At 35.0% G+C, this 27,743-nt stretch overlaps 1 protein-coding gene and 1 long non-coding RNA gene across 2 annotated transcripts in view; one reads left to right on the top strand and one right to left on the bottom strand.

Moving 5' to 3' along the window:
* Window positions 1-27,743, bottom strand: part of LOC141410961 (uncharacterized) — a 186,422-nt gene that overhangs the window by 148,591 nt on the left and 10,088 nt on the right. The window contains exons 2-3 of the long non-coding RNA XR_012435789.1: window positions 9,554-9,674; window positions 5,351-5,442 (exon numbers count right to left, since the gene is read on the bottom strand). This is a non-coding gene — a long non-coding RNA (uncharacterized lncRNA). The remainder of the gene's footprint in view (window positions 1-5,350; window positions 5,443-9,553; window positions 9,675-27,743) is intronic.
* On the top strand, window positions 11,507-12,694 carry Cabs1 (calcium binding protein, spermatid associated 1). The gene has a single exon (XM_020152313.1). It carries the CDS (start codon window positions 11,507-11,509, stop codon window positions 12,692-12,694), a length of 1,188 nt encoding a protein of 395 aa, XP_020007902.1.

The raw sequence follows: 27,743 nt of genomic DNA, 5'->3' as shown, positions 1-27,743 counted from the left end.
TCATCCTTGGCTAATATCATAATATCTAAACTTATCCGAATAAGGCTACCCCACAAGCTTTGAAAGTAGTTGTGACCATTGCTCCATAAGGAGATGTTGCAACCATGTCTTATATCTCAAAATATGAATCAGAAAACTCTTTGAAGGAAGATATAACTTTGAGTTATGAAGCAGAGCTCCAAAAAGAGGAGTTTTATAGAAGAGGAGGAAGATGTACTTCAAGAAAATGTCAGGGATTACATTTATGCTATACCTATTGGAAGAGACAATGCTACTAAAGGAAACAATTTGGTAGCTAAAGGATATTCTACTAGTTCTGATGCACACAACACCATGAGATTCAGAAGGATAACCAAAGCCAAGACAGACCAACTTGAACTTGAAAATCTTGAAGCTGAAGTCTCAAAATCTCTGCTTGGAAAATTTAATCCTAATGTTCAAAGAAATAGCAATATTGTTTCTGATAATGATGAATGCTTTGGTGATGATATTCTTTATGCAATGATGAAAGAAAATGTCCCAAAAGGATATATCTTTTCCCCTAAAAGAGAAACTACCTTTACAGCATCAGATTTTAGTATTCCAATGAAAGACAATAAAAATCCTGGGAAAGTTACCAAGGATTTGTTATAAACAAATGTAATAGTTTCTCTTAATCTGGTTAATACCACAAAAATGACACCAAATGCCACCATCATTTCACCTAATGCCTCTTCCTTTGAACTCAAGGAAAGCAATGAAAATAGTGATACTACCATAGATGATGTACTAGTCATAAAATTAAAATCTCTATTAATTCCCAATCAAAATATACTGAGAACAAAAGTTCCTGTTAACTACAAATGATGATTATTTTATCTGATTCAGCAGTAGTATTAGAGATATCAGAGCCAATGAGTGAACACTCTACTATCATTGAACAAAACTGGAAAATAATTAATGAGCAAAGTGCCATTCAGCCCCTCTCCAAGGTCTTAACTGTTCCTCTGGCAGATTCTGCTAATTTCTCAGATAAACCCATAAATATAGTTACTGACACATACACAGCTGAAAATAGAGGCACTGGTGATAAAACTGACATTATGACTTTATTGCCTAATATAGTACTTCAACCTGTAATCCACAAAAAAAGAGATCCCTTTGACTCTGATGTAAGTCACCCATGTAAAACAAACAGTTGTCATTCCATCTGCAAAGGAAACTGCTACCTCAGGAACTGAGACTAATACATTCTTCAGTAAAGATAAGGATATGTTAGAAGAGGAATCCTACACTTCTAAAGCCAGTATTCTAGTGAATTTAAGGGAGATAGATATAACAAAAGCTACTCCTTTCATTTTTAAGCCTGAACAGAAAGCCCCTGAAAATTCAAAAGAAACATTTTACACTGAGTCCACAATAGGCACAACAAAGGTGACAAAAGTTGGGGCTAAGGATTCATTTTCAATTGGTAACTTAGAGCAGCAGTCTTTCACAAACATTTATAGTACTTTATATCTTCTACCCCTGAATCTACTATTCCTCCTCATTTTATTATAAACAGTACCTCCGAACTTAATCCAGCACTCCTTATAGAAAAGGGAAAAATGGAAATGACTGATGACTCTGTTATATCTAATGGTATAATTGTACTACCTGACAATAAAATCATTTCCTGATAATATTATCTTTAATGAAGACATAAGTAACATTATAAATGGGAAAGGATATATAGCTTCTGCAGAAAAGGATCATGCAATTCAGTATGAAGTAGTTTCTTTTATAAAGTACTTCTTAGCAGAGTCAGACATAGTTTTTCTGGCAGGGGAGAACAATACAAATAATATGGATCTAACAAACATTGGTCTTAATGACAGTATTCTTGACTATGTAGAGGGAAAATACCTTTTTTGCTGGAGAAGAAGGAATGAGCCCTACACCAAAAAATCTTACTTTCATTCAAGGTGAAATCTATGGAGGATTTAGATCTCCTATTATCTTCTCCACTGCACATGACTCTGAAAATCCATTGAAAGAAAATCCTATAAATCCCAAATCTAAACAAAACTACCAAGTGCTGATCTCAAAAGAAAGAAACCCTGATTCTGACAATAATAATCCTTTCCTCCAAGATCATCCTGCCAACTTCTATAGTAAGTCACCCAGAAGCATGACTACTCACTCCCTAACAACTGGACATGAAAATTTTTCTCCCAAGTTTTCAAATGAGTTAACTCTGGAAAGGAACAGTCAATAAGTTCCTTTTGCTCAGTCCATTTCCTGAAGGCAAATGGACTGAGCATATCCATGCTCCTGTTCCAGAATCAATGGTATCCATGAGAGAAAGCAGGACATCACCAGATAAAATCACTGATCTCACGATGAGCTCAACTCCCATAATAAACAGAGAACAGCTCTATAGAAAAGGCATCTCATCCACCATTTTTAATGTCCCGAGGGAAGCCAAAGCTACCATGTCACCCAGTCATAGTATAATGAAAACAAAGCTTTCTAATCAGAGGATTATAATTCACAAAATATCATTGTTCCTTCAGCTGCCATAAATGTCAAACTTGACAATAAATTTCCCTTTGCTTATGAAGATTTTGAAATTAAAACCCTAAAGCATTCACCTCTTCCTCACCTATGAAGACAACTTACAGGATGGATGATATCAGTGACTTTTCCCCCAAGAACGTGAAGGGAATGAGGAAGAGGAAGACAATATTTCTGAAGTAGGCAATTTTGTTTTAAGAGAGTCAAGTACTTTGAAACACAATTCTTTCACTGATAAATTTAGTATTTCTACTGGACTTCAAACTCTTCCCAATTTAAAACAAATCTTTACAGTGGATTCCAAACCTAAAGATAACAACTGTATTCCCTCAGAAGACGACATAAGCACAGAAGTCTGCTTTATAACTTTCCATCTGGATCACATGACCTGATATGGAAATCAATTCACTCTCCTGATTTTACAACACTTGTGAGTGCATTGAAATATTATGAACTCTATCCACCAGCCAAAATGAAAAAAGAAGCTATAACAAAGATTAATAATATTCAATTTGAGGAAAGAAATCATTCCTCTTCACAAGGTTATCATTTCACCTCACATCAACACTTCAACAAAAGGCATGTTGAACAGTATTTTTAGTAAAAATTTTGTCCATAAAAACTTTGCAGAGAAAGATATTATCACTGAATATGAGGTAGCTCCCTTTACAGAAATCATTTCAAACATTACTCTAGAAGGTGAAAATATTCCAAATAATGAGAATATAATTGGCACTGTGCTTAATGACAAAGTTCTTGAGTATATCATAAAGGAGTATGTTCTTGAGCCACAGCACAAAAAATATAACCCTCATATTAAAAAAACTGCTTTAACCTATGATTCCAAAATAGTTGGACCTCAACCATTCTACTCCAGAACTGATGCCTCTGAATATGTATCTCAAGGAGCCCCAACTAAAATCAAAACTAAAGAAATACTGCAAGATTTGATATTTGGAGAGGAACACACCAATTCTGACCTTGATGCTATTGTTCCCCAAAGTTCCATTAACAATTTAAGTTCTAAGACCCTGAGATCCCTAATTCACACCAGTAAGAATATTCACAAGCCTCTGGATAAAACAACTCTGGAAAGGGACATTGTAAGAGATGATTATACCATCCTCATTCTCCCTAAAGACAAAAGGATGGAAGACACCCTTGTTTCATATCCAGAAATAATATTGACTATAGTAGAGAGAAGGATGTTCTCAGATAAAACCACTGATCCTATTATGATCAACTCTCCATGTAAAAATAAAAGCTAAGACTACAATAAAGTAACTTCATCTGCCCCTTATAACCCTGAAATCCAAAATAAAGCAGAAAATATTTTATCACTAAGAATAAACCATACTAAAGGGGAAATTAATATGGAAGAGATGTCACACTCATGGGACAGCATTACTCCTTTAGCTGAGTTCAATGTCATCTCTGATGATGAACTTTCCATTATCAATGAAGATACTGAAGTTTTAAACAATATGGTTTCTATCTCATTCTCATCTATGAATGCAATCTGTACTGTGGAAGATATCGTTCTCTCTACTGAGATTAGTTATGAAGGTGATGGTTCTATGGTGCCTGGAAAAGATAATACTAGATATAAAGGATCTCTAGCTCTATAAATCCCTGAAAATCCCATCTCATTTCAAATGTCTCAATTGAAAATCCTGAAATCTGTGGCCCACTGACAACTTCTTAAATTATTCTCCAATTGCATGGTCAGACACATTTGAGATGATGATTGAATACACTAATTCTGTTAATGGTGGTGATGTCTCCATGAAAAATAAAAATGATATGAAGTCCTATTCCTCAAACTCAACCAATTTTCCCTTCTGTTTTATTGCTTTTTCAGACAATGCCATAAAATAATTAATTTGATTCAGTGCACTCTATAAACATAGAAACAACTGACATTTCTAAAACTGAGACAGATCAAATATATTCTAAACCTCAGATAATGATCACAAAGTCATTTTCTCCTATAAAAATCTCTCAAAAGGAGATCTTTGAAGAAAGAAAACTAATATTCATGATCAAGATGATCCAGTTACTGAATTTTATTTATGTTACATTACAAATGCAACAGTTCTCAGTCTAGCTATAGAGGAAATCATCCCCTCAGTAACTGATCTTAATACTTTGTCCAGGAATGGCAATCAGGTGGAAAAGGAAGACCATATTTTTGAAGAAAAAAATTTTCCCAAAGATACAAGTACATTAAAAAGTAATTCTTTAGCTATTAAATTTGGTGCCTCTTCTACTATACCTGAGGAACTTTCCTATTTAAAAGGAATCTCTTCAGCTGATTCCACATTAACTCTCCAAGAAGCAACTAGGTCTAATGATCAAAGCACTTCTCCTGAAGTCACTACAATTGAAGGGACCATCACAAGAATATCCACTGTAACACATGGCCTACAATGGAAATCAACCCTTCTTCCTTCTGAATTTACAGCATTCATGAGTCCATCTAAATATTCTGAACTTGATCCAGTCAATAAAATGAAAAAAGACATGGAAGTTAGCATAATATTATGCCAGAGAAAGAAATACTGTACCTGACAAAGTCATTATTACTGTTATTCCAACAAAAGACATGAAAAACATTACTTATAATTGTACATTTAGGGATAGAACTTTTATAAACAAAGATATAGCCACTGAAGTAATTCAGGTGAAAATAATCCAAACAGTATATAGTAACTATTATGCCTGTTGACCGTGACTTTGAATATGTTGCAGATAACTATGTATTTACACTAGTAGAGGAAGGAAATGGCCCTTTTATGGAAAAAAACACACTCACCAGTGACTCCAATATATTTTAGTTCCATGTATCCCATGCCAGTTCTGCAGTCTCTGAACATCAATCTCACAGAGCTCCAACTGATATAAATACTAGGAAAAAACAACAAAGGCTGGTCCTCAAAGAGAAAAATCAATCCTAATACAGAAAATGATGCTATTGTTCTCCAAAGTTCTACCAGTAATTTAAATAAAAAGGCTCCCAGGGTCATGAGTTATTCTCTAACTGATCAAAATTGTTTTTTTTTTTTTACCTGAGTTTCATAAAAACAATTATGGAGAATGTTCCTCTAATCAGAGAAAACATCCTCCTCCTCCTCCCTAAAAGTAAAAGAATGGAATCCCCACTTGTTCTGAACTGATCTCAACAGTAGAAGAAAGCAAGATGTTCACAGAAGATTCCACTGATCCTGCTATGATCACCATCCCTATAGAATACATAGACCAGCTAAAGAAAAATATTTCATCTCCTTTTTATAATAATGTTTCCCCAAGTATGGCAAAAGCCACCATATCAACCAGATTTGACGCCAATGAACAAAAACCAAACTTGGCAGATATACCCTATTTACACAACCACGTTACTCCTTTGCCTGAGTGCAATGTCATTCCTGATCATGGTCTTCCCTTAATTAGTAAAGATACCAAAGAGGCAAATGGTGCTTCAATCTTTTCATCATCTGTAAATAAGGTAACTATTCCTGTGGCAGCTGCTATTATTCTTTCCACTGAATGTGAGCCTATGTTACCTGCAGAAGACAATATTAAATTTAGAGGACTCCAATCTCTACTTATATCTGCAGTGTCTATTCCTAATTCCTTAGCTGAAAATTCTGAAACCTCTAGCCTAAAGAGAAATAACTCATTTTCTAAATCTTCAGTAACTAGATCAGAAGTGTTTGACAGAGTAACTGAATATGTTGGTGCCATTAATGGAGGTAATGATCCAGAGAGGCAAGTTATAATAACTCAAGCTGACATTCATTGCTATCCCTTAGCTTGGAATCTTTTCCAATAATATCCACTCTTTTTGATGCTTCCGCAGACGGTGAAGTTGATTTATTTTTCTCTCTAAATACAAATACCCCTGACAATTATAAGACTGAGATGGACAAAACATATTACTAATCTCAAAGAGCAATGATAAAAGCCTTATCTCCTATAGAAAAGTCTCAAGATAATGTTTACAAGATTAAGAAAATAGTTAATCTTTCTGATCAAGGAGATCCAGTGGCTAAACTTGAACTAGGCCACATAAAAATGCAAAAGTTCTCATTCCAGCTATGGACAAAACTGTTTTTTCATCAACTAAGCCCAATCCACTCTCCAACCATGAAAATATCAATGAGGAATTCTGTATTTCTGAAATAAATTTATTTCCAGAAGACACGAGTCCATTGAATGATGATTCTTTTTTTTTTCTTTTATTCATATGAGCATACAATGTTTGGGTCATTTCTCCCCTCTTCCACTCCACCTTCTCCCTTACCTACCCTGCCCCCTCCTTCTCCCCCTCCCCACACCCTCGCTACCCAGGCAGAAACTATTTTGCCCTTATCTCTAATTTTGTTGAAGAGAGAGTATCAGCAATAATAGGAAGGACCAAGGGTTTTTGCTAGTTGAGATAAGGATTGCTATACAGTGAGTGATTCTTTTACTGTTAAGTTTGATACTATTTCTTTTGAATCTCAAGCACCTCCCAATTTGAGAGTAATTTTTCCGGCTGATTCTGTATTAACTCTTCCAGAATTATCTATACCTAATTATCAAAGCTCTGCCTCTCATGATAAAGTTGCTAATATTGGGGGATTTGGCAAAAATATTCCAACTGGATCATATATCCTACAAAAGTGGTCATTTCTTCCTCCTTCTGATTTCACATCCATAGGTTCTCCCAAACATTCTGAACTTCTTGTTTCTACTATGGCAAAAGGTTCCACAAGAATACTTGATTATAACATTCTATCTAAGGAAGAAATTATTCCATCTGATCAAGTTGGCATTTTTCTTGGCACCATTAGCTCTGAGGAAAACATAGCAAGCACTTCAAAAGGGAATATATTTGGGCACAAAGATTTTATATAGAGAGAGAGATAGCTACTGAAGATGAAATAACTGATTTTGTAGAAAACATTACAGAAAAGGTAGGTGGCATTTTCAAGGAAACAATTACCAAGTTTTCTACTTTTTTCCCTAGTGACTGTAGTGATTCAAATTTCTATTACACAAAAGAAATAACTAAAAGTTCTGCAGCAAAAGTCACAGCTACTGAATTTGAAGTGAATAACCTTACAGATGTAAATATAATAGGAAATGATACAGCTATCCAAATGGAAACAAACCCTCTACAACATGCTGACTTAAACCCACATCTCATGAATAAAAATCTGATTGCTGGTGATAAGTCAGTCAATAAGAATGATAACAACATCTCTAAAGCAACATATTCAAACTTTCCCAAGACCAAAGATTCTCTCTCAGCTAGCTCTCTTCCTCCTGAAACCAATAACACAACTGGAGACACAAATTTCCCCACAGAATTAATTTCCATTGTCCCTCCTAATGAAAAATCTTTACCATACCCAGAGATTATTTCCCTGGCAGAAGAAAATTCTCAGTGACAGTGAATATAGCCAATCTCAGAGCAACAAACACTGAACTTCAAGATTCAGAAAGTAGGAATGTTATTCATGAGCCCATTGTTGAGAGAAAAATATTACCTAGCTTTCAAGAAATTTCTTTTGTATCACAAATTAACAAGGAAGTTAAAGAAAACAAATTTTTTACGGCTGATATCCCTCAGTTCCAGATAAAGGCAATTATCTCAAAAGATATCCTTGAGGATATCTATAAATGACAAAGTAGATATGAATGTCATGACTGACTCTACTATAAATACTATCTTTCTTGGAAACAAAGGAATAGTGACCCCACAGAACATCATAGTCAAGCATCCAGTATTCCAATAACTGAAGGAAAAGAAGACAAAAATGTGGATATTGACATAAACAATTCTCAAAATATGACTGCTTCTCTCACTTTCTGAAGATAGGAATAACTTTGTGAATGAAGATAATGAGAATAAAGCTTCAATGGTGATTCTAAATAATTATAATCACTTCAATTAATAACTATTTTCTCTAATAAATTTATAAATGCTGAAGGTATATATGCTCTTTCAAAACAGAAATCGTAGTGTCCATGGGAGAGATACTTGTCTGGAAGTTGATTTCTTTTAAAATTGCCCATAACATTTCTTCTGATGAATATCAATGTATAACTCCACACAAAGTCTCAATATATATCATTATGATGTCAATATTTTTAAAAGTTTGTTTCTGATGATGTATTTTTTTAATCAGATATGCTTGAAAACTATAAATGTGCATTCCTGGGAACTTATTGAGAATATTTCCATTTTTGCTAGCAGATTCTACTTTTTCACCTTATGAGAGCAAAAAGCTTTTTTATCATGAGTCTGAAGAAGTTATTGCTTAAAATTAAGAAAGCATAATCACTGAGCCAAAAGCCTCAAAATTTATAGCACGTAAGAGACGTGTACTCTAGGATATATCAATAGATATAATTTTAATACCTTCCTGAGAAAAGACAAAATGTGCTGATTAGTGTGATAGACACTCCAACAATGGAAGAAACATCTATTCAAATATAATAAAGTTTATCTATGGAATCCAATTCTCTGTCTTTAATCTCCATCTTTATATCTTTGATAACAATGATCTATAGGTCAAAGGATTGTACTATGTTCCCTGAAGCAAATCACTCCAATTTCAACCTCAAAACTGTTAAAATTCATGCAATCCAACCAGAATTTCCATCATATTCTTTTCATCCTTTGATGGATGACAAACACTCAACCTGAAGTATCCTTAAGGTCAATGATTTAGAAAACACAGATAATGGTATAACATTTCTGATTGCACTATTATACTGCAATCAATGTAATTCCGCTCCACAGTGACACTGGTAAGTGCAGAGTTGGTATGACTACCAAAGGAATCCTTAAAATTAAAGACTGCTTGACAAATTAGTATCAATGAAGATAATACAATCATTTCATCCAACACAGCTAACTGGAAATTACATGCTCATAAAATTGAATGTTTTTGCACATGATTTTAATTCTGCTCAACATCACAAATATCAGGTCCTGCAGATTGCTTTCAGCAACCATACAGCTTACCTCTTCATCCATTTTTCCTTTCTTTATACAAGGAAATTTTTCCAAAAAGGACATCAAATCTTCTGTGCAATGCATGTCTTTTGCTTCTTATACTGAATCAAGCTCCACAAACATTAATCCTCTAAAAAAAAAAACAACAGGTTAAAAGAATCTTCCCATTACATTAGCTAATTCAGAGGATGACTTTACCCTGTGACTTCTACTGCTCCTGGAACTGACAGTATATTTAGAAACAAAGAACTTATGCTTTTTCTCACTTGAGACATCCTTCCCTGTCCTTGATGCTGACAGCATTCCCTATATCACAAAAGACACTGGAGGTGAATGCAGGGGCATCAGCCTGTACTCTGTTCTCAGGAGACTAAGGAAGAAGGATCCAGAGTCAAGACCAACCTGAGCTATAAAACAAGACCCTGTTTCAAAAAAATAAAAAAGACATGGAACCTTCAACAGTGAATCTTTTTGAAGCAAAAACATTTCTAGAAAAGCTACTCCTATCTTTAAAATCAAAAGCGTCCATCTTATAATTTACTCTGATATTGCTACAGAGAATGATAATGTATCTATGCCAGGCCAGTCAGCTATGAGAGGAAGCCATAAGCTTTAGGATGCATTCAAATCTAATTAAGAAATGTTTTTGTCCTTAAGATAGAAACTACTACTCCAGCTAATGCTGCTGACCTTTCTCACATTTAGTTGTGCCTGATTCTTAAAATTCCATTGGGAATTTTTCTAACAGCATTGGAAAAAAATCAGCTTTAAAGCATTAACTAACACTAGACTTAATTCCCCTTTCACCTAATTACCTAAATCTTAAAGTTGATAGCACAATGATAATGCCTAATATAACTGACATAACTATAAAAGACAAACTCCCTCTGAAGTTGCAAATATAATCCCTAGATCTAATAGCTATTTCACACCCTGATTCTTTTCTTTTTTGGTGGTACAGGGGTATGAACTTGGACTCACCATTGCTATGCAGGTGTTCTACCAATTGAACTATTCCGCCAGCCTTTTTTAGTGTTGGGTATTTTTGAGACAGGGTCTTGTGGACTATTTCCCAAGCTGGCTTCGAAATACCATCCTCCTTATCTCTACCTCTTGAATAGCTAGGATTATAGGCCTGAGCCACTGGTCAGCTTCATACCAATTCTTGCTACTAGGTAAATTTTGACACATAATACCAATTCTCCATCAGAAATGTCTTTCAGGGCTAAAACAATGCTGTCTTCAGAAAAACATTCCTATAACACTAAACCTACAAAACTTGATACATTCACAGTTTCTTAAAAATTAACTGAATTCTAACCCTAACCCGGTCTGTTAGGACAGACCAATGACTTGTTTTTTTTATAATTCCTACTGAAAAAGTAAGACTTCCCTCTCTGACGAAAAGCAACCTAATTACCTTCTTCAGCTACACTCACTGCCAAAACTGCCATTAACTTTTTAAACATTTAAATACCATGAATCTCAAGGAAAGATGGCTTTACCTCAAAAAAGGCACAGTCACTTACTTAGAAGATAGGTGACTCTAAACTGATGCTGATAATCTTGTGGATTTTAGGGTTTCTATTAGTGACCACTAAACCTACAAAATACTCATCAGGCTTCGCTATGTCTGTTTCAAGTGACACTAGCTCCATACCAGGAAACATGGTAAACCCTAAGTTCCCTGTAATGAAAATATTTTGGTGTGAGTTTTTATTTTATAATCAGAGAGAACCCCATTGTCTTTTCATCTAATATCAATACTTTTGCAAGTAGAGGTCCAATTACAGCAAAGAAACAGCCTCCAAGGTCAGCCAGTGACATTGCCCCTGTTGTTGATGCAACAATCACCATGATGACCAATGCTTGAATTGCTGTCATAAACATTACTCTCCTGCCTAGGGATGCCACTAAGCCCAGAAGAAAGACCTGTGAGAGTGCTTAGTGCCACTTCACCCCATGGCTGAAGACGGTTTGCCTAAAATGTATTCTCATCCTCCAAGAGAAAGCAGCAAAACACCAACTGAAGCAACCATGTTCTTTGGGGCTGACAACACTATTCCTAGATCAGAAACAACTATTACTTCTGAAGGAGATCACGTTACTTCTGTAAATGACTTTTCACTAGAAAGTGATTTTTCAACTACTGGCAACAAGCTTCCCCCTACAAAAGAAAGACTTAAATCAGAAGATGATGTTGAGACCCATATTAAGTCAACAACTCATCTGGAGAAAGAAATTACTTCTCTGACCAGCACTCCAAACACTGTAGCTAAGGAATCAATTACTGAAAATTTCATTCCAGTGAAAATTGGGAATATTTCATCCCCGGTTGGCACTGTTTCTTTAATAGACTTTCCCACTAATGTGGCAAAAGAAGATATACTCTTGGCTACCATTGACACAGGCAATGAAGATATCTCATTGACTACTGAAGTCTCTGGCAAACTAGAAGACAGCACTACCCATGTTGCCGACACCCCTGCCCTTCCAGCTAAAACAGATGAAGCTGATGTTAACAATTATAATTCTTCGATCAAATCCAATGTTCCTGCTGATGGGGATGCCCAGGTCACTGACTCCTTTACTTCTGAAGCTGAAATCTCTCCCTCTACTGAAAAGAACTTCACCACCCTTCCAGACATAACTGCCCTTGCAGAAGAGAACATAACTGAAACTGACCTCATTGTTTCAGAGGATGACCTCAAAACTGTGACTGAATTAACTGATTCTGATGAGGAAAAGTTTATCACTGTGTTTGAACTCACTACCTCCACTGAAAAAGACAAAGATAACCCAGAAGATACTCTAACTGATGAAGAATCTACCGATGGTGTCAATGTTTGGGTGGAGAGAGATACTGCAAATGAAGCAGAGTCTCATTCCATTTTGCTTACTGCTGTTGAATCCAGATATGACTTCATTGTCCCTCCAACAGCAGCTGTAAACTTCACAGGAGAATCAGCTATTAACACAACAGAATATTTGTCTGAAAATAATAGAATGGGAACTGTAACCGAGATCATTGAGCCATTTCCTGAAAGCACTCCTGTATTGGATACCCCTAACTCCAAGGAAGACACCTCTGCAGCTGAAACGGGTATCTTTAAACTACTGAAAGAAGATCCAGATGATTTCATGATTTAAAAGCAGCAAAAGGAATGTTAATGTAGAATTGTGCAATCACTTAGCAAGTCTTAACATTTAAGAAGTTTATCAGCAAGCAAAAATCTTAAGAAAATGAAAGAATGTGGACATTTAAGGCAAGTATTAAACTTAGAAAATAAAGATGCTTATGAGGAGAGGTCATGCAGCAGATTATGTTTATGGAAAAATTTCAAAACAGTATTATCAGGGTTTCCACAGTATCACAAAGTTTGAGTTACCTAACAATTACTTATCACAATGTAAAATATTCCATGCCAGCCTTCTGAAATATAAAGAGAACAATGAAGAAGTATAGCTGCTGCAACATTCAATGATGTTTGCCATTTTATAATCTTCAATATTATATTTTAGTGAGAATTAAGAATATGAAGAGAATCAAATTAACATATAAAAGTAACTGTAGGTCTTCTGAAATGCTTATGGTAAAGTTTTCTTTGTTAGTATCCCACCAGTGATTCTCTTCTATTAAAAAATATATTTGAAACCCTCACTGATGTAGGAATTAAAGCTATTCTATCATTGTTTAGACCCACATGAAAGATAAGAAATAAGGTATTCTTCTTTTATATTGGATGCTAACTTAAAAAATTTTATTTTATAAATACGTTCACTTGTTTGAAAATGCTGTACATAAATATATAAATCAATTTAATTTTCTTTCTGTTAAGATTTGTATCCTGAATTTTTGTCATTTTTTTTCAGGTCTTAAGACGCTAAATATCGCACTCTTCTTAGGCTCTTGGTTAGTAATTCAAGGACATACATCTTCACTCTTTTCTGACACAGACTTTTAAAATGGGTCTGTTTTCACTTTGCTGATTTTTCTTGAATAAATCTTTTGACAGCAGCTGATCTGCTGTGTGTGAGTGTGTTCGATATTCTAGTGGCACATAACTTTTAAGAAAGATATAAGTAAAATTACAAACCACTGTTTAAAGAATAACTTTAATCAGAGACAGAATTATTTCATAGACTCAGAGTTTTAATCTATTAAAAAAGAAATAAAACACAGTCAAGACACTGATTGATCAAACCCCAATACTACAAAAAAAAAAAATCCCTGAGAAAATAGTAACATTATGTATAAGGAAACATAGGGATTTGCAACATTCAACAGACTGTGGGCTAGAATAATTATGGTAGTATGTTAAAATGCAGAAACACTTTACAACACAAAACCTTTAGTATTAAGATAAAGTAGACTTCAAAACCATGGGATAGCATAGTTACTCTTGCTCAAATAATGAAGTGTTTGGGAAAAGTTGAGTTAGAATACTGCTTAAGACCATTCTATATATTCTTCATGTAAAGACTTTAATGCAAAGAATAAAACTTTACAAAAGCTTAGAAAGAAACATATCTGTATATCTATCCCAGTGGGGCTAATAAATCTATCTAAGCATACAAGAAAAGGCAAAAAACAATTCATAGATTTGACACCATGAATAGTTAAAACTAGGTCTAAAAATAAACAAAAAGCAAAAAACAAAATTCGGATAAACTTGCATGATGTACAGTACAGAAAAGATCCTTCCTCTTCAAATAGTTCCTACAGGGGAACCATCTTAAGTGGGCAGTTGAAATAAACAATTCATGGAGTATAAGTTATCAACAGACACATGAAAAATATTGTATAGTCATATTCAAAGAAATAAATCTATGCCATTTTAGATATTTGATAATTAACAATTACCATTTAAAATATTCAGTATAGGCTAATTTTCAAACCTTCCAAATTTCTCCAACCTTTCTGTAAGGTTAAAAGGCAGTTTGGCAATATATGTAACTCTGTTTCTCATGCTCCATATCCCTAGAATCCTCTCAGGTGATAAAATCCCTTTCTTCAATACTCACCTCTAAACATGATGATCTATTTTTATCCCACTATATATGTTCTTCAATTACACCACCTATATTACTTTGCAGATAGTCCCCACTTTAATGATGATTCTATGTATGCTTTCTCAACTTTACAATTGTTTGGAAACACAATGCATTCAGTAGAAGCCACACCACACATTTTGAATTTTGGTAGAAAATTAAAAGAATTGTGATATATTCAGGATGATACTCTCTTGCACTGATGGACAGTGGTAGTGTGCCACAGCTCCCACAAGTACACATACTCACGAGAGTAAACAACTGATCCTTAATAGTACTCTGTGTTGCTAAACTGTGAGTACTGCTAAATTAGGTAGATTAAATGTGTTAAATAAGTTATTGACTTATAGTATCTTAATTTATGATTGGCTTATTGAGATATAAGCCCATTGTAAGGTGAGGAACATCTATAGTGTTTATTTGATAAAATATACAACTGTGTCATAAGATAATCCTAGTTACAATTCCCTCTGACAGACGTTATCTCTGTCCAAACTTCCTCTCTAAAAATGCAACCCCTGTTCATATCCACATTCATCCTTTCCCCACAGATAAATTTACCTTGTGACATAAAACTCTCTTCTATGTCATAAGGAATTCCTGACCACAAAGAAGAAAGTTGTCCTAGAGAGATTTCCTCTGCACCTGTTTAAAGTGCTAAACAAGATCTTTATGAAGATGAATTAAAGTATATTTGTGATATCAAGGTGCTAAGAAGACTGGGAATTAGGGCCAGTATATTTGTGGTATATGTGCTTCCCCCAAATCTACCTGTTGCAGATTAGGAGGAAATAAAGGATATATGAATTAAATTTTGTGTCTGCACTCTTTTTTTACACTACTTGTATGTCCTTAGGCTTTCTCACATGCAACTCATACATAACAAGTCAAAATTGAAATTGTCATTCCCTCAAACTTCTCCTCTTCTAGTATTTTCCATTGCAGTAAAAGAATCATATACAGACATGTCCAAACCAAATATCTCTCTCTCTCTCTCTCTCTCTCTCTCTCTCTCTCTCTCTTCCTCTCTCAAGCTCTCTCCTTTTTCTTTCTCATACTCCCCATACCCAGAAAATGCAATGTCTCTTTTTGCTACACTAAATATCTCTGTGTTCTAAATATCACAGGAATTTATTTGCCTCAATTCCTACAGCCATTTCTTTATCCCAAGCTCTACCAAACAAGAGTAATATTTTATATCACAAATTGATTATATCACTTCCATTTCCATGTTAATAAATGGACTTCACATTTATTTTTAAAATAAGTCCAGGAGGACCCAAAATGGTGATTGAGACACAGACGCAGATTATGTGATCTCCGGGAATCAGGGACCTTGCTGAGATGCTGGAGACACACTTGGTTGAGGTAAAGAACCAGGGAGAGCTGAAACTTTGATGCCCTGAACCCCTAGCCCATGGAAGGCTTCTCTACATCACAGTACACTGAAAGAATAGGCAGGCCACCACCCCCAAGCTGCCACTGCCAGGCTGCCACCCGCCGGCTGGCCCATCGGCACACTGGTCACCACCATGCAGGCCCACCAGGACACTGCCTGCCGCAAAAGGGCTCCAGCACCACCAGACTCTGGCTCCACACCTGCCTAGGAGATGCAGATAAACAGGACTGGATGCTAAAGGAGTAACACCAGAACTACTAAGACTGAAATCCTAATGTTCCTGAACTGGGGATTTTTTTTCTCTTTGTTCTATTTTTTTTCTCGTTCTTTCACTGTTTGTTTGTCTTGTTTGTTGTTTGATTGTCCACCATCTATACCTGTTGATTTCTTTGGTTCTCCATTTTTTTCTCTTACTTTTTCTTTTTCTTTTTTCTCCCTCTCTTAGTTTTGCTAGTTTTACTATTGTAAGTTAGCTAATACTAAATTACACATAGACCAGGGACAGAAACAGTACCAAGTGGAAAGATGGGAAGACAAAAAAGGGATGGAAACCATTCTACCCCCCAAAATAAATTAGTACAGGATTCAGACAGAAATGAAGAAAACGGATACACAGATCCAGACTCTAACAAAACAAAGATAAACTATACCAAGGGACCCAACAAAGTCCACAAGAACACTCTGAAAGAAGAAATTCTGCAAGTAATCAATGAGAATTTCATAGAGATGTTACAAGATATGGTCAACCAAAACATGCAAGAGGCACTCAAGAAATTCCAAGACAAAAAAATAAAGAATATGAAAACACACAAAAACAAGTAAATTAAATTATATAAGCCCTAAATAAACACCAAAGTGAAACAGAGAACACCATAAATAGAGAGACAAATTAAGGATGAAAATTGACAATATTAAAGAGGAAGTGACCCATGAAATGGAAAACCACAGGAAAAAGAAACAGAAATACAAAATAAAATGGAAGGCTACTCCAGCAGACTAGAAAAAGCAGAAGACATAATCTCAGAATGTGAAGATGAAATGGTAATTATAGGAAAAACTGAATAACTATTAGACAACTCAAGACCTATGAAAGGAATATGCAAGAACTCACCGGCTTCATCAGAAGGCCAAACCTGAGAATCATGGGCATTGAAGAAGGAGAAGAGGTGCAAGCAAAAGGAATTTGTAATATAGTCAACAAAATAATAACAGAAAATTTTCCAAATCTAGAGAAAACTACTCCCATACAGGTACAGGAAGCCTCCAGAACACCAAACAGACTTGTCCAAAATAGAACTACCCCATGACATATTATCATTAAACAACAAGCACAGAGAATAGAGAAAGAATATTGAAGGCTGTAAGAGAGAAAAAACAAATAACATACAAAGGTAAACCCATCAAACTCACAGCAGACTTCTCAATGGAAACCATAAAAGCAAGAAGGGCATGGAGTGAAGTATTCCGAGCACTGAATGAAAATAACTTTGACCCTAGGATACTCTGCCCAGCAAAACTATCATTCAAAATAGATGGAGCAATAAAAGCCTTCCTCGATAAGCAGAAACTGAAAAAATATATGACCACCAAGCCACCACTACAAAAGATTCTTCAAGGAATTCTGCACACAGAAAGTGAAAGCAAACAAAACCATGAAAGGACAGGCAGCACCAAACCACAGGAGAAGAAAAGGCAAGAGTAGAGAGTGACAATGATTCAGCTGCACACAATCAAACCCTTAAACAACAAAGACAGCTAAATGACAGGAATCACCACATACCTATGAATACTAACACTAAATGTTAACAGACTTAATTCCTCCATCAAAAAACACAGATTAGTAAACTTGATTAAAAAGGAACATCCAAGAATCTGCTGCCTACAGGAGAACAACCTCATCAATAGAAACAAGCAATGGCTGAGGGTGAAAGGCTGGAAGAAGATTTCCCAAGACAATGGCTCCTGAAAACAGACAGGGGTAGCAATACTTATCTCAGACAAAATAGCCTTCAAACTTACATTGATCAAATGAGATAAAGAAGGATACTCCATACTAATAAAAGAGGAAATACACCAAAAAGAAATAGCAATTATCAACCTATATATACCCGACGTCAATGCACCCAGTTTCATCAAACATACTCTGAGGGATCTAAAAACATATACAGACTCCAACACAGTGATAGTGGGACACTTTAATACCAACCTATCACAGATAGGTCATCCAAACAAAAAAATCACTAAAGAAATTCTAGGACTAAATCACACCATAGATCAAATGGACCTAGCCAATGTCTACAGAATATTTCATTTAACTTCTCCACAATATACATTCTTCTCAGCAGCTCATGGAACCTTCTCCAAAATTGATCAGATCTTAGGGCACAAAGCAAGCCTCAGCAAATATAAGGAAATGGAAATAATCCCATGCATCCTATCTGATCACAATGCAATAAAACTAGAACTCAACAACAAAAACAACAGTTAAAAAACATGCAAACAATGGGAAGTTGAACAACACATTGCTCAATGATCAATAGGTCATTCATGAAATAAAAGAGGAAATTTAAAAGTACCTACAAGTTAATGAAAATTAAAACATGACTTACCAGAACCTGTGGGACACAGCAAAGGCAGTCTTAAGAGGAAAGTTTATTTCCATGAGTGCATATATTAAAAGGTCAGAAATATCTCAAATCAATGACCTACTTATAAATCTCAAACTCCTAGAAAAAAAAAGAACAAGAAAATCCCAAAACAAGCAGAAGGAGAGAAATAATAAAAGTAAGGGCTGATATCAATTAAATAGAAACAAACAAACAAAAAAAACATACAAAGAATCAATGACACAAAAACCTGGTTCTTTGAAAAAATAAATAAAATTGACAGAACCCTGGCAAACCTGACTAAAATGAAGAGAAAAAAAACCCAAATCAGTAAAATCAGAAATGCAAAAGGGAGATAACAATAATTGCCATGGAAATCAAGGTAATCATCAAAGTCTACTTTGAGAATTTATATCTAATAAATTTGAAATTCTTGAAGAAATGGACAGATTTCTAGATACTTATCACCATCTAAAATTGAACCAAGAGGATATGAATCACGTGAATAGATCTGTAACACAAAATGAAATTGAAGCAGCAATAAAGAGTCTCCCAAAAAAGAAAAGTCCAGAATATTAAAAACTTCTGGGGGATTCCAAGATGGCGGCTAGAGGGAGGAAGCAGAAAGCGAGCCTCCTATAGTGAAATCTTGGAGAGACGCCGGAGACACACTTTGCAGGCATAATCACTGAGAAAAGGCATAACTTTGACCCCTCCACACCTCCAGCCAGTGCAGAGAATCTCCACTTCACGTTAAACAGAGAAACAAGGAGGGCCCCTGGGCCACCAGTCGCTGGCGCCCAGACGGCTTGGGAAGACACAGACCAGGTGAGCTTCACAGTACCGCCAATCTCCTTAATGAAAATTGGTGTAAAAATCCTCAATAAAATAATGGCAAACCAAATTCAACAACACATCAAAACGATTATTCACCACGACCAAGTAGGCTTCATCCCAGGGATGCAGGGGTGGTTCAACATACGAAAATCAATAAATGTAATAAACCACATTAACAGAAGAAAAGACAAAAAACACTTGATCATCTCAATAGATGCAGAAAAAGCCTTTGATAAGATCCAACACCATTTCATGAGAAAAGCTCTAAGAAAACTAGGTACACAAGGAAAGTACCTCAACATTATTATAAAAGCTATATATGACAAACCTACAGCCAGCATTATACTTAATGGAGAAAAACTGAAACCATTCCCTCTAAAATCAGGAACCAGACAAGGATGCCCACTATCTCCACTCCTATTCAACATAGTACTGGAATTCCTAGCCAGAGCAATTAGTCAAGAAGAAGAAATAAAAGGAATACAAATAGGTAAAGAAACTGTCAAAATATACCTACTTGCAGATGATGTGATCCTATACCTTAAAGACCCAAAAAACTCTACTCATAAGCTCCTAGACACCATCAACAGCTATAGCAAGGTGGTAAGACACAAAATCAACCTACAAAAATCTTTAGCTTTTCTATACACCAACAACGAACAAACTGAGAAGGAATATATGGAAACAATTCCATTCACAATAGCCTCAAAAAAAATCAAATACCTAGGAGTAAACTTAATGAAGGACATAAATGACCTCTACAAGGAGAAATACAAGCCCCTGAAGAAAGAGATCGAGGAACACTACAGAAGATGGAAAGATCTCCCGTGCTCATGGATTGGTAGAATCAACATAGTAAAAATGGCTATACTACCAAAAGCAATCTACATGTTTAATGCAATTTCCACAAAATCCCAATGAATTTCATCACAGAGATTCAAAAATCTACTGTAAAGTTCATTTGGAAACACAAGAGACTGCAAATAGCCAAGGCAATACTCAGCAAAAAGAGCAATGCTGGAGGTATCACAATATCCGACTTCAAACTATATTACAAAGCAGTAGCAATAAAAACAGCATGGTACTGGCAAAAAAACAGACATGAAGACCAGTGAAACAGAATAGAGGACCCAGATATGAATCCACACAACTTTACTCACCTTATTTTTGACAAAAGGACCAAAAAGTATATGATGGAGAAAAGACAGCCTCTTCAACAAATGTTGCTAGGAAAAGTGGTTATCCATCTACAAGAAACTGAAACTAGATTGATGTTTATCAACCTGTACTAGTAACTAGCAACTCAAAATGGATCAAGGACCTTAATATCAGATCTGAAACTCTGAAGTTAGTACAGGAATGAGTAGGAAACACTTTAGAACTAATAGGTATAGGCAAGGACTTCTTCAATAGAACCCCAGAAGCACAGCAGCTTATAGAAAGAATGGATAAATGTAACTTCATAAAATTAAAAAGGTTCTGCACAACAAAAGAAATGGTCTCTAAACTGAAAAGACCACCCACAGAGTGGGAGAAAATATTTGCCAGCTATACATCAAAGTTCTGATAACCAGAATATACAGGGAACTTAAGAAACTAGACTCTCCCAAAATCAATGAGCCAATTAAGAAATAGGCAATTGAACTAAACAGAATTCTCTCAAAAGAAGAAATTCAAATGGCCAAAAAAACACATGAAAAAATGCTCACCATCTCTAGCCATAAAGAAAATGTAAATCAAAACCACACTAAGATTCTACCTCACCCGATTAGAATAGCCATCGTCAAAAACACCAGCAACAACAGGTATTGGTGAGGATGTGGAGAAGAAGGAACCTCATACACTGCTGGTGGGAATGTAAGCTAGAGTGACCACTCAGCAAAAAAATGTGGAGGCTAGTTAAAAATCTAAACATAGATCTGCCATATGATCCAGCAATCCCACTCCTGGGGATATAACCAAAGGAATGCAACTCAGGTTACTCCAAAGGCAACTTCACACCCATGTTTATTGCAGCACTATTCACAATAGCCAAGTTATGGAAACAACCAAGATGCCCTACTACTGACAAATGGATCAAGAAAGTGTGGTATTTGTATACAATGGAATTTTACTCAGCCATAAAGAAGAATGAAATCTTATCATTTGCAAGTAAATGGATGATACTGGAGAACATCATCCTGAGCGAGGTTAGTCAGACTCAGAAGACCAAAAATTGTATGTTTCCCTCATATGCGTACTTTAGATCTAGGGCAAATGCAGCAATGTTGTTGGACTTGGGTCACATGACAAGGGGAGAGCATATATGGGAGGTATGGGGATAGGTAGAAAACCCAAAACATGAAAGTGTTTGATGTCCCCACTCCAGAGGAACTAATACAGTAACCTTAAAGCAACAGAGGTCAACACAAGAAGGGGATCGGGAATTAGTGTAAAGATCAGTTAGAGATGAATCAACTTGGGTTGTAACACATTTGTACATGGAAGCAATGCTAGGAATCTCTCTGTATAGCTACCCTTATCTCAACTAGCAAAAATGCTTTGTCTTTCTTATTATGCTTATGTCTTCTCTTCAACAAAATTAGAGGTAAGGGCAGAACAGGTTGGAAGGGAGAGAGTGGGGGTGGGGGACAGGGAGGAAAAATGACCCAAACAATGTATGCACATGTGAATAAATGAATAAAAAAATTTTTAGGAGTCCAAAGTCTTCATGACATTTACCAGGTTCTCCACAACAGGGAACTGTATTTTTCTGCTCTAAAATCCCAACTATGTACATTTCCTTTTGCTTTCTTTAGAATATCTAGCTATATCTTTTCTCAGGATTGTTGAATATGCTATGCTCTTCCTAAAGCATTCTGGTACTCACCCTTTAAAACTCAGTAAATTTTACTCTCCCAGTTATATCTTCCCTGAACACTCCATCCAAAAGGCCCCAGTGTTCTCTTATCATATTGCTCATGGTACACTATATTTGCTTTATTTATACTCTTATTGTTTTTCAATTTCTTGTAACATTAACTTCTCAGGCTACTATAACAAAGCACCACAAATTGGCTTTAAACAACAGAAGTTCTTTCATAGTTCTGGAAGCTATAAATATAAAATCAAGGTTTCATCGGGGCTGTGACATCAGCAAAGGCTCTGGGGTTATCTTTAACTATTCTTAGTTTCAATGGCTGCCTGGTCTTTCTTGGCTTGCAAATGTATCACTCCAATCTCTGACTTCACTGTAACCAGATGTTCTCTGGGTCTCTGTATTCAAATGTGTCCATTTATAAGGATATCACTCATTTAATTAGGCCAACCATAATCCTCTATGACCTCAACTTTATTTGATTATCTATGAAAAGATTTCACTTCCAAATCTAGTGTCACATTTACAGGCTCCAGAGGTTAGGACTCTAGATAACTGGGTGAGGCAGGGAGAGGAAAAATAGAGAATTCAGTCCACAACACCTGCTTAGGTTTTGTTTTTGTGATACTGAGATTAGAACTCAGGGCCTCACACTTGCTAGCCAGGTGCTCTACTTCTTGGCTCACACCCCCAACTCTTTTTGTTTAATTTTTTAAAACAGGGTCCTATATTTTTAGTTAGTCAGCCTGTACTGCCTTCCTATTTATGCCTCCCACACAGTTGGGTGACAGATGCACACAAGCATGCCCATGATAATTAGAATGATCTGACAACTTATCATCAAAATCAAAACACTTTTGAGTCTGAAATGAGGCACTATTAATAAAATAATAGGCATAAACCAGAATAGAGAGAGCTATCTGATAATCCAAGTCAAAAGAAAAGAGATCATATCCTTCTTGTTCATTGTTTATTGCTGACAGCTTGGCACACAGTAGATACCCAATAAATATCTGTTAAGTGAATAGATAAAATGAACCAGAAACTGAGGTTTTGTTTATGCTACAAATGCTCTCAGAGGAAGGATGATAAGAACATATACATACTATGATAAATTTGATATATTGTAAGAACTTTTGTAAATGCCACAATGTACCCCTACCCAGCAGAACCATAAAAATTTTAAAAATAAAAATAAAAAGATAAAACACACACACATAGGCACGAATATAAATTTACCAGGCAAGAAGGGGATTGCAGGATGCAGACTGAGGGAATGGGAAGACCAAACACCCAGAAACATAAAAAGTACTAGGTATGCTCAATAATTTTGAAGGAAGTCTGGGTCACAATGGTTATGAGGAAAAATGGTAACAGATACATAAAATTGTTAGTGATAGTCAAATTGTGTAAGGAAATATGAAATATCTCCAGGTGTAATGGTACATGGCTCTATTTCCAGCACTTGGGAAGTTGAAGCAGGAAGATCATGAGTTTGAGATCACCCTGGGCTACATAGACCCTGTCTCAAAAAAAGATAAAGAAAATCAGAAAAATAATCGAGTTGATGCTGCAGTTTTGAGTCTGAAATCAGCAGGGTATGCAAAGAAGAAAACTCAGAGTTATATGTTGCAGTCCTAGGACACAATTTCCTTTTTCCCAGGAAATTTAGTCTTTGTCCTTATACCCTCAACCAATTAGATGAGACCCACTTACATTACCAAGGGCAATCTTCTTAAAGTCAATTGACTATGCATGTTAATCACACCTAAAAAACAAAAGCTACCTTCCCAATAACATCTTGACTAGTATTTGACCAAACAGTGAGGCACTGTACTCTAGCCAACTTGACAAATAAAATTAAACACAGACCATGTGTAGAAATTTAGAGTTAAAATTTCACATAGCTAGTGGCTCCTATGTCATGAGCTGATTTCACTGGAATTAATAAAACCTACTAGCTTCTCAAGATACAAAAAACGTTGTAGACTCTCTGTGTATAGTTTATTCACTATAATAATTAATCAGAAATTCTCTCAACAGAAGTTAAACATACTTAAAATATCTTGTGAAAGAAAAAGCTGTGAAGACAAACAAACCTGGGTTCAAATGCTGGATCTTGAAACTATGATCAAGTCACTTAGTTTCTCAAGTCCCAGTCTCTTCATACACACAATTACCATCTATATGAAAGCACACAGATCTGAGTCTACATTGCATTTTAGTCGCTCTCATTCTAGTTAGAGATTCAAACAAGTTTTAAAGACACAAATAAATCGAAAAGTCAACAGCCAAGATGACATTGTTTCTAGTGCCCTCCAATTCACCTTTTGGATAAAAAGTTTGGATGTCTTCATCTGTACTTTAAGTCAACATAGTGTAAATTAAAGCCAAGCAGATATACCATTATTAGCATCTAAGGTGAAGGAAAAGCATTGCAAATCTGATTACCCACTGATAGGCTTAACACAATTATTTTCCTATCTTTCTGGTTTGAACAACATTTTTATGGAAAGTTTACTGACATCAAAGCAAATGCCAAACTACTAAGTGTTCACATTTTGTATTGTTCACAACTGGCACATTTCTTGTGAGCAAGATGATATAAAATTCCTCTGTAACAAAGAATGATTATGAACTTATTGACAAAAAGGCATAGGGCAAGGAGGGTCAAAATGGTTCATTAGTCATCTTTTTCTCATTTTATAACAAGAAAATAACACAATGCCACATAAATGCTAATGTTTGTTATTTTATATTATTAAAAATTAACTTCCAGAAATGAAGTAGTTATCTTAAAAAGCTTAAGATGAACACAAAAGAAGTAACTGCTAGTATCTTCTGCCACCTTAGAGCAGTGTATTGTAAGTAACAGTTATGAAAATATCCATTGAGCCCCATGTTTGTAGTCAAGTTGAAATAAATATTATCTCACAGTAAAATGTTAAGAAAATATCTCAAATGAAGGGAAGAAATTATCTCAAACTATCACATTTAAATTATAAGCAATAAACCTTCACTTTTTCTGATGCACACATAATTAACAATGAAGTTTTTGAGAAAAATGAAAAGGACAAATGTCAACTTTTGAAGATTATACCACTCCTTTTGTATGTTTCAGGAAATAGTTCGGATTAGCCCAGAAGCTGAGGCTAAAATAATAATAATAATAATATTTTGCTTACTTAGCAAACTAGAAGGGATAAAGAAGAGAAAAAAAATCCTTCATAAGGTATGATCTCCTGTACTCTTTAGAGCTTTCAGACTTCAGAAGGTGAGGAAGGGCTGACATTGCTGGACAAGAGGATCCCTGTATTGCGGTATCATTTTTTTTATTCCAAAGTCTTAAAAACCAATTTTCTTCTCTAAAGTTTCTAATTGGTTGAAGGTCTGTTAAAATCTCAAACTCTGTTTTCTACTGAGTTCTAATAGCCAATGGATCTAAAAGGAAATACCATCAATAGAAAAAGACAGGAATGCTTTAACAAGTTCTCAACCTAGAAGTTTTATTCATCTTTTTAGTAAAATGGTAGTAATTTTAGTAAAAATTAAAATAGCTTATCCTCTTGGATTCCAGGCAGCTTTAAAATGATCCTTCACCAATATTAAAACATATTTTAGTTGTATACCTATAAAAATGAAAACATTCTCAGTGGCATAAAAATCAGTTTTACTAAGTTACACAAGAATTCACTGGGTTTGCTTTGCATTAGTTGATTGCTTCTCTTTACTAATACAAAGGGAAGGGCAAAAATTCATGGAAATGTGCCTAATATCTTATTTGAGATTATGACTGCTTCACATATAGAGGTGCCTTTATTAATTTGGTTTTCTATTCTTATTCTTAGAGCTTTGAAATCTGGCCATTTGTCCAAAAAAACCTAAAAACTTTATGTTAAAAATTATTCTCTTATATGTTTCATCATGTGACCAGTATTTGCAGCTCAGATTTTGTGACTATTAGTCAATTAGTTTTCCTTATAGTTGCAGAGATACCCTATAAAATAAAGTCACTGTTAATAATAACCATTCTTCATCAATTACATTGCTTCTATCATGCCTTTAATGTTTTTTAAATGGAGGTTTATGGGGGTTTATTACTTTTTTGTTTGGGAGATTTTTTGGTTTTTTGGGGGGTGGTTTATTTGTTTGTTTGTTTTGTAGTACTGGGGGGGTTTAAGCTCAGGGCCTCGTGCATTGCTGAACAAGTACTTTATCCGCTGGAGTCACATTACCAGCCCACTTTTAATGTATCAACTTAAAGATTAAATATCCCCTTAGCCACTTGTCTTCTTTGGGAAAATAATTAGTTAAGTAAATGTTAGAACAAAAAAAATTGCCTTCTTTGGGAAAATAATTAGTTAAGTAAATGTTAGAACAACAGAATTGATTCATTAAGTATCGTTTGTGATTACAAAATTATGAGGAAAGTATATTTTTAGAGGTGGTAGATTAATAAAAGTATAATATATTTATAGGTAAACACCAGGGCAACTGCCCCCCAACAATGAGCAGACACTTAAACAATGAAAGACAAGAATGTAAAACAGGTCATGTTAAGGGGAGGGTAAGAATAGGAGGGGGAGGGTAAATAAAGAGGGCAAAGCAGGATAAACATGGTTGAGGTACATCATATACATGTATGAATATGGAACATTGAAACCTGTGGAAGTCATTTTAAGAAGGGGTTGGAGGAAGAGGAAGAATAATGGACGGGATGAACCAAACCAGTTTATAATAGATGTTACATGAGAATGTCACAATGAAACCTTCTGTATAACTATTATATACTGATAATAAACATTTTTTAAAAAGAAAGTATATTTTATAATAGACTTTAAAGAACTATAATTACAGAGTTATAGGTTTCTAAACTTTGGATACTATCAGTACTATGAAGCTTCTGTGGTTTGTATGTTTTAACTTTCACTTTAAAATGCACACAATAAATTAAACTGAAAACAAAAATAATTTTTTGTTTAGATAAGAGATCTTACACAAATCATAGCAAAAGAAAATAAAAACTCTAGCAGGGATGAATATTTTCTTAGAGCTACTTGAAGATAATAAAAACAATAGTGATGATAAAAATTCCCATAAATATTTCATATTTCCAATGCTCTATTTCAAGGTATAAGTGAACATTTAAACTTTGCTGTTAATTTTCATATCAGGTCGAAATCAGAGCCAGAAGATCATTTTAATGGAATTTCTTGGTTTCTTTTATGTGTTTAAATTACAAAGCCCACAAAATAGTATAATTTATTTGCAACAGAAAATTCACAAATAAATACACAACTTACCACATCTACTTTCACTGTTGCTTGCTTTTTCATTTCATGTATTTGGATAATTTAAACAGTATGCTATTTAAACATTTTATTTTTCTTTATAACAAACATTTTTCAAATTTCTAAGTCTACACAACTATCACTATGTCTTTAATTA

This window comes from Castor canadensis, chromosome 9 (assembly GCF_047511655.1).
Source record: "Castor canadensis chromosome 9, mCasCan1.hap1v2, whole genome shotgun sequence".
Classification (NCBI taxonomy): domain Eukaryota; kingdom Metazoa; phylum Chordata; class Mammalia; order Rodentia; family Castoridae; genus Castor; species Castor canadensis.
The sequence above is the reverse complement of the archived record's forward strand: the minus strand, read 5'-3'. Positions and strand labels throughout refer to the sequence as shown.